This window comes from Chiloscyllium punctatum, chromosome 2, assembly GCF_047496795.1.
Source record: "Chiloscyllium punctatum isolate Juve2018m chromosome 2, sChiPun1.3, whole genome shotgun sequence".
Taxonomy (NCBI): Eukaryota; Metazoa; Chordata; class Chondrichthyes; order Orectolobiformes; family Hemiscylliidae; genus Chiloscyllium; species Chiloscyllium punctatum.
Window position 1 is genome coordinate 34488868 of NC_092740.1, and position 8885 is coordinate 34497752.

General features: G+C 41.6%; 1 protein-coding gene across 1 annotated transcript in view; it reads right to left on the minus strand.

Moving 5' to 3' along the window:
- Positions 1-8496, minus strand: part of LOC140492263 (ufm1-specific protease 2-like) — a 46286-nt gene extending 37790 nt beyond the window's left edge. Inside the window, exons 1-4 of the mRNA XM_072591202.1 lie at positions 8381-8496; positions 5660-5726; positions 4521-4599; positions 2923-3106 (exon numbers count right to left, since the gene is read on the minus strand). Coding sequence (XP_072447303.1) covers positions 2923-3106; positions 4521-4599; positions 5660-5726; positions 8381-8496 — 446 coding nt within the window. The remainder of the gene's footprint in view (positions 1-2922; positions 3107-4520; positions 4600-5659; positions 5727-8380) is intronic.
- Positions 8497-8885: the final 389 nt, after the last annotated feature.

Genomic DNA, 8885 nt, shown 5'->3' on the forward strand with positions numbered 1-8885 from the left:
CTCATTGGGCCATCGCTCATTCTCACTAATTTATATAAATTTCACCAAGAATTTATGGAATACAACCTTTGGTATCCCATGCACTATGTCCACTCAATGACTTGTACCCACCTCAGTCTCTTACAATTACTAACCTTTCCTGCCCTCTGTGCTTCCTACTCATTCATGAGCAGCACATGCATGCTATCTAGTATTTCCTGTAAGATAAAAATTGCAAGCCAACAAGTTATTCATGTCTTTTACACTAGGTGGGGGCTGTCTGGCAGGTGAGCAATGTATATATGAAAACATTCAAACAAATTGAACTCAGCTAGATCAACCTGGAAGCAGCTGACAATAAGGTTTCCTCTGGCCTCTCAGGTCCTCTAAAACATTGCTCAATCTTCCTCTTCTGGACAACCCTCCTGTTTAATGTCCTGACCATCACCCTCAACTTCATCCTCATTGCACTTGCTGCCTATTACATGAACATGCATCTCTCGTTGTTGGAAGAGCATGGCATTCAACAATGATGTGGGACATCAGGTCTGGGCAACACTGGAGAGTTTCAGGCATTGAAACTTCATCTTCAGAAGAGCCTATTGCCTGCTGGACTGTAATCTTGGTGGAAGTGTGAGTAGCATTGGACCATAGATCTGTGTCCATCTGTATATTGCATAAAGGTGTCTTGAGCTAGGTTTGAAAGAGGTTGTAGCTGAAAATGTGTTGCTGGAAAAGCGCAGCAGGTCAGGCAGCATCCAAGGAACAGGAGAATCGATGTTTCGGGCATCAGCCCTTCTTCAGGAATGAGGAAAGTGTGTCCAGCAGGCTAAGATAAAAGGTAGGGAGGAGGGACGTGGGGGAGGGGCATTGGGAATGCGATAGGTGGAGGGAGGTCAAGGTGAAGGTGATAGGCTGGAGTGGGGTGGGGGCAGAGAGGTCAGGAAGAAGATTGCAGGTTAGGAAGGCGGTGCTGAGTTCGAGGGATTTGACTGAGACAAGGTGGGGGGAGGGGAAATGAGGAAACTGGAGAAATCTGAGTTCATCCCTTGTGGTTGGAGGGTTCCCAGGCGGAAGATGAGGCGCTCTTCCTCCGACCGTCGTGTTGCCATGGTCTGGCGATGGAGGAGTCCAAGGACCTGCATGTCCTTGGTGGAGTCGGAGGGGGAGTTGAAGTGTTGGGCTACGGGGTGGTTGGGTTGGTTGGTCCGGGTGTCCCAGAGGTGTTCTCTGAAACGTTCCGCAAGTAGGCGGCCTGTCTCCCCAATATAGAAGAGGCCACATCGGGTGCAGCGGATGCAATAGATGATGTGTGGAGGTGCAGGTGAATTTGTAAAGACCACTCCCTCCGTGACTCCCCACCAACCCAACCTCCACTCCCGGCACCGTCCCCTGCAACCGCAAGAAATGCAAAACTTGCGCCCACACCTCCCCCCTTACCTCCCTCCAAGGCCCCAAGGGACACTTCCATATCCGCCACAAATTCACCTGCACCTCCACACACATCATCTATTGCATCCGCTGCACCCGATGTGGCCTCTTCTTGGACTCCTCCAAAATGTGGCTTCAATGCTCACAAATTAGTTTGACATGCTGCGGATAATAGGGCACTTCAGAGCAGTGTGGCTATCTTGTCATTCTCAGCACAAAATCGCCTGCTATAAACATGCAAATCTTAGCTGTCCCTTAATTCCAAATTACATAGCTGTGTTGGGACAAACCCAAACACGATGTTGTGAGGCTGGTGCTTTGCTGATGCAAAATAGTGTGAATGAAGGGTTGAGGAAGTGTATGGCCATTGATAATGGAGGCACCTTGTACATAAGAGGCGGTTCCATACAAAAATAAGATTGATGGCTGGCACTGAGTTTTTGTGATGTCACCTTTCTCGATTGTGGAGGAGAAAAGTGGATGTGCAGTGTTAATATGGCATATTGGAATAGTAAAGAGATGCAAATACACGGAAATAAGCTGCTTGCCAGACAATGACAAAGTTCTCAACTCACACTTGTTATGGACCAGGACAGACCCCGCTTAAAAGCTTTCAAGAAAGTAGCCCAGATCCTAACTTTGCTACTTGTTTTCTGCAGCTGTAAAGTGAATATTCCAGTGATGTCACTGTCAAACCACTTAGTTTTAAACAAAACAGAATTTATTTACAAGATTACCAAGTGAAACAAGAACAAAAGAGAACAGAATACAGAATAACTGAACCTATCCAAAACTTAACAGATTATCCCAACTTAATAATGCTGTTCCAAATACTTTCCATAATCACATAAACATCTCTGGGCACAAAAGGTAAATTCAAACACTGGGTTATTCCAGGAGAGACATCAAAGAGAGAGTACCAGCATGGACTTGCGTCTTTGGGTCCAGCAGCTTCACAATTTCCTACCTGCTAAAACCAGAGAAATGCGGAGCTGGAAGCACTGGCCACTTACTTTCAATGTACAAGTGCTTTTTTTAAACTTGAAGGCCTTTTATGAGGCAGTATCTGTTAGCTACATTTAAACTGGCTCTAAATCCATCCAAACCCAGACATTTTAGAGTCTGTGTCTTTAACAATCTCTCTGAAAAGGCAAGGAGAACATAACCTTGTTAAAGGAGCAGCATCATCACACCCCCCCACCCCACCCCCCCCCCCCCCCCCCCCGGAGAGTTTTCTTGATGGTGAGAATTTGAGTTTTTAGACTCTTCCCCAACTAAGTCACTTGCTTGCAATCATGTTCTCCACCACACAGAGGAGAAAATTCCACCCAAAGCCTCTCTACAATCCATAATTAAAAAGACAAAATCAAACTTGAATGATGAAATGTTCAAATTAGGTGCCAACAGGAAAGTTTAACACATGTACCACAAACTTTATTGAAATCATAATCAAAACTGACTCAGCATCAAAGACAAACTGAGGTATTTAATAGGTTCCTTTCTGCTACTTACAGAACATATTTTAAGATGGCTTTGCATTGAGTATCCTCTCGCAGTCTTGAAGAACGAGTGCTGGTATGTGTTTTAGGCCAAATGTACAGTGGGCTTTCGAGATCACTTAGACCAAAAGCCTGTGAATTTACTTTAGCAATCAACTCGTTAATAGCTTCTGAAAAACCTGCTTTAATTCCTTCTTCTGAATGCAATAAAAAAAAGGAAATATTAGTACAGTCAATGCCAATGCTAAAGCTTCCATTACATGTCTATATATAATAAATAATCATCCTTTTATAGCTCAAGTCAAATTTAACTTTTTGAAAAATATGTACACACCAAACTGTGCTGTTGTAGCAAAATTTGATAAGCAAACATCACATACATGATCTTAATTATATTCAAATATTCATTCTGTAGACATCAACATAAGCAAAAATTTCAATATTTAAAGTTAAAAGATATCCAGAAAGTGAGCATTCACACTGACGTCTCAGAGAAGATCAGTTACAAATGTTTCAATGTACCAATGTTCTTTATCTTCAAGAGGAGATAGCTCTGCAGATGTCGTCTACACAATAACAAGAAAATAGGAGCTGGACTCGACCATATGGTCCTTTGAGCCTGCTCCACCATTCAATAAGATCAGGGCTGACCACTTTCCTGTTTACTCCCCTTAACTCCTCAATCCCTGAGAAACTGATAATTTACCTATCCAGGTCTTAACTCAACATACAGATGAGGAAGGACACCACTTCAACTGGGACAACACAGCTATCCTAGGACAAGCCAAATAGAGGCACCCACAAGATTTCCTAGAAGCGTGGCATTCTAACCGGAACTCTGTCAACAAACACATCGATGTGGACCCCATTAACTACCCTCTGAGAAAAAGAACAGGAAATGACATAACTGGAAATGACATCACCAACCCAAGGAAACCTCCAAACATAAATAGAAAGCAGGTCATACCACCAGTGCTACAACAGGCTCACTGATGATATTGCCTACTATTGTGACAAAACGTCTGAAAATGAACCTTCCAGCTCAGAGAACAAACCTACATCCAGAACCTGAGCTACAAAGCTTCTCAAAACTCATTAATGGTGAATTCATGACAGAAGATGGTGTTAGGATGGGGAATGGAGTCAGGGGAACGAAAGGAGAGGAAAGTTCCAAAGAGTAATGTTTTCAAGTTCCATCTGTTCTGGAAGTGTGTCATAACTTGTCTATTCAGATTAATTAAAAATAATAAGGAACTATTTGCAAATAATAGTAGTAGAATTTTCATATAATTACCATTGAGCAATGAGACTGCTAGTATGTCTCTCAATTGGAAAGGACACATGTTGCAAATAACATTTTACAAATAGTAACTTTTTTAAAACATAAGTATATGAGCTAAATGCATTGAAAAATAACCAGCCTAAGGACATAGGATTTCCTCAGAACTTCAAAAAGGCTAAGGTAAAATAGTAAACTTCTTTTACAGAGTTTTAACACCATGGATGTTTTTACTTAAGAGGTATTACTGTTTCTAACTATTAATTGATAGAAAAATCCTTGTTGGTTATATAACTGGTCAACATAATATCAAAAATAAGCAATTTACTCACCATCTGTTTTGTTGATGACTCCTTCCAACTCAATTCCTCCCTTTATTCGAAACAACAAATCCTTAGTGTCAAGTGGCAGCTGAAACAAATTGATTGAAATAAAATAATCAATTTTTCCAAGTAACCTGTTATAACTGCTGTGCATCTTGCTCTTTTATCCCCCACTCATTCCTGAGATGTGACTCTACTGTCAATCCCCTTTTTTATTCTTTGATGGGAACTGCATATCAATCATAGAACCAACATTTATGCCCATCCTTAACTTACCTTGGAAAGGTGGTAGTGACTGCTTTCGTGAACAGCTACTGTTCATCTGATGGAAGTACGCCCACAGAGCTACCGAGAAGGATGTTCTGTGATGTTGATACCACAACACTGAAGTCTTGGTGATGTTCTTCCGAATCAGGATGGTTTGTGGCTTGGAGCGGCACTTACATTTGCTGATGCTATCCCACGTAATCACTGCCCTGATCCTTCTAGGCGGTAGAGGTCACAAAATTGGAATGTGCTTTGACAGAGTCTTGGGTGGATCACTGTAATGCATCTTGTATCGAGAATACGCTGCTCTTATTGTGCATTGAGGGAGGGAATGTTTAGCTTGGTGGATGGATACTAGTCAGGCAGGTTTTTTTTGTCTTGGATGGTGTTGATCTTCTTGAGTATTGTGCAATTCACACTGGTGCAGGGAAGTGACAAGCAGTACATCACATCCTTGTAGATGGTGGACAGGGTTTGGGAGTCAAGAGATGAGTTATTTGCTACAGAATTCCCAGCCTCTCCACTTGTAGCCACAGTATGGCTGACTCAGTTCAGTTTCTGTTCAATGATAGCCCTCAGGATATTGATAGTGAAAATTTGATAATGATAATGCTACTGAATGTGAAGTGGAGATAGACTATCTTTTGTAGGAGGTGATCATTGTCTGACACTTCTGTGGTGCAAATGCTATTTCCCCTCTTGAGCCCAAGCCTGAATGTTGTCCAGGTCTTTCTACATGTGGACATAAACTGCTTCAGTTTCTGAGCAGTTGTAAGTGGTGCTGAGCAATGTGCAATCATCAGGGAACAATCCCACTTAGTTTCCTAATGTCACATTTGTCAATTGCTGCCGTGATGTCAAGGGCAGTCATTTGAGCTCACCTGTGGAATTCCATTCTCTTCTCCAAGTTTGGACTTAGGTTGTAATGAGATCAGAAGCCAAGTGGCCCTGGTGAAACCAGAACTGAATATTGGTTGCAGGTTATTGCTGTGTAATTGCCTCTTGATAGCACTGTCAATGACATCCAATATTTTCGTTACTTTCCTGATGATTTTGAGGGGGTGGGAGGGGGCTGATGGGACAGTAATTGGCTGGTTTGCATTTGTCCTGCTTTCTGAAGACAGGACGTACCTGGGCAATGGTCTACATTATTGGATTGATGCCACCGTTGTATCTGTACTAGACCCGCACGGCAAGGGTAACAATTAGTTTTGGAACAAGGGTCTTCAGTACCAGTGCTGGAAGGTTAACAGTATCCAAAGTCTTTGTAGTTTTGAATATCTTTAGCAATTTCTTCATTTCGTGGGAGTGAACTGAACTGAAGACTGACATCAGAGACGCCAGTGACCTCAGACAGTGCCAAGATGGATCACTCACTCAGAACCTCCAGTTTAAATTGAATGCAAGTAGTCTTTGGTACTTTGCTCAGATATGCTGCGTTCCTGGTCATCAAGTTCCGTGAGGTACAGCATCCCTACATTACAAAAGGACAGTTCTTTGCTATGGGCTGTGCCCCACAGCAAATGTTTTGCTTCAAGAGGCAAGTAATCAGCCTAAGAACTCTTGTTGCAATGTCAACATGTTCTGCTTTATGCAAGGCCCTGGATCAGTTCAAAGCCAATGTGAATAACAGCTGGTGGTCAGACAGTTCCTACCATAAAGGTCTATGTAAAGAAGACCTTTCCAAAACTTTTACTTAATTTGGCCCATGGACAGGGCAGGTAATAAAAAGAAAATATTGGAAATACGGCTGATATGTCCCTTTTAAATCTTTCTCCTCTCACATTAAAATTATGCCTTTAGTTTTACCTCCCCCACCCAAGAGAGAAGACATTTGCTATTCACCTTTTCAATACTCCTCATGGTTTTATAAAGCTCTATAAGATCACTGCTCAACCATCTATGCTTCAGCGAGAAAAGTCCCAACCTGTCCAGCTTCTCATTATAACTCAACCCTCCAGTCCAGGCAACAATCTGGTAAATGTTTCTGCACCATTTGCAATTGAACAGTGTCCTTCCTATAGCAGAGCAACCAGAACTGTACTCCAAAAGTGGCCTCACCAATGTACTGTACTACTACAACATGACATCCCATCACTGATATTCAAAGGTCTGAGCAATGAAGGTAAATATGCCAAATGCCTTCTTTACCATCTGTATGCATGTGAATCAACTTGCAATGAACTAAGTACCTGAACCCCTAGTTCTCTATTTTCTACACAGAGGCTGCTTTGATGTGGAATGAAGTGCCAGGGGAAATGGTAGATGCATGTATAGTTACAACATTTAAAAGACGTTTGGACAGGTACATGAATAGGAAATTAGGCTTTAGAGAGATATGGACCAAATGCAGACAAGTGGGAGCGGCTTAGTTTGGGAAATTTAGTCAGCATAGATGAGTTGGACTAAAAGGTCTGTTTCTGTGCTGTGTGACTCTAAGACTTGAAACACTAACTGATTTTCTCTGCAAAACTATTAACTGACTTGCTGAGTTCTTCTATCATTTCCTGTTTTATTTCAGGTTTCCCGCAGCTCCAGGAGCTTGCTTTTGTGACAGAGTAAGCTTTCTCTATTACAATTCATTGACATTACCGTTCTGTTAAAATTTGCTCAAAGAAAATGCATCCTGAACTGTAATGAATGTGAAATCCATTTCTTGGAGCAATCGTAATGTAACCTAGCAACAAGTAAAGTAACCCAAAACTCTGACATCAATTTTAGGATTGGTGTCAGATTGTCTGTCTAGGACGAGTGGTGATAGGCTTGTAAACCTGAACCCTTCCGTGCCCTTGCTCTCCCACATCACCTATTGACTAGGTTATGTGAAATGAATGACTTGAGGATTTCTCATCACAGTGCAGTGAACAGTATCTTTTCCCAAAACATCTTCCTTGGTTATATTTATCATTGTTGTCATTATCTATTTTTGCATCATCTTGAGGATTAAAGTATGAGACTATATTATATTAATTAGGTTTCTACTCCATTATGCATAGAAAATTAAGAAGTGCACTGATTATTATGTTTAACATGATTCCAGGACCTTTCTCCTCTCTGCAACTAATGCCACATGAGGCAAATAAAGCACATGTATCTGTGTTCTTAGGAGAGTAGGTTTGAAAGACTGAATGAATTACTCCTGGTCATATGTTCCTAACGTACTTCCTATGATTACATGACCCCAACTGTAGTTAGCTACATAGCTGTCATTAAACAACGGCTAGACCTTCAAGTTAGCAGTATCGCACCAACTGCTGTTACATATTCCCAGTCCCAGCGACACTACCATTTTCAGCCATATATGGCCTGTCCCTTTATAGGCAGATTTGAGCAACCCCTGTGCAGATCAATGCCTGAAATAATTCCAGAGGACCGTCCCGCATAGTATTTGTAACTTTACCACTCCAAGGCAAACTGACAAACAATTCTGCACTTTTGACAGGTCTACCCTGCTAAATGTGACTCCAGCTTTGACAGTTTTCATTGCCCATCTTTGTATCATCTTCAAGGGTAAAAGGTAAATTATAAAGGGACATTAATTAGTCTGGAACACTAATCTGCACACTAGTTCTGTTGGGTTGTTCTACACTGCTGAGACTCACCATTTTTTTTTAACGTTCACAATCCAGAGGCCACCTTCAGCATCAAATCCTTTCAATTCTCTCCGCTCCAATTGGCTAGGAACACAAGCCACTTCCTTGGTAACCATGACAACCATTCTGTTACCAAGGTGGATATCTTTGTGAGGGGTGACAATAATGGGGTCAGTTCTGACCAAACAGTAGCCCCCAATTATGGAGCATGGGCAACAGTGAAGTCAGGATTTGGCTGCAGAATAGCAGTTGTAGAGAGGTTAATACACAAGATAAGAGCTCATGGATTTGGGGTGATATATTAACATAGATAGAGAATTTGTGAGTGAGAGAGAAAAATAGGGTGTTTTCAAGTTGGAAGACAGTAACTAAGACTGTCATGAGTTACTCTGCAGCTATTTACAATCTAGACTGATTTAGGGCTTAGATGAAGAGACAGACCATAATATATCCAATAAAATAAAATAATGCAGATGATGGAAATTTGAAATGAAATTCTGGAGAAATATATCAG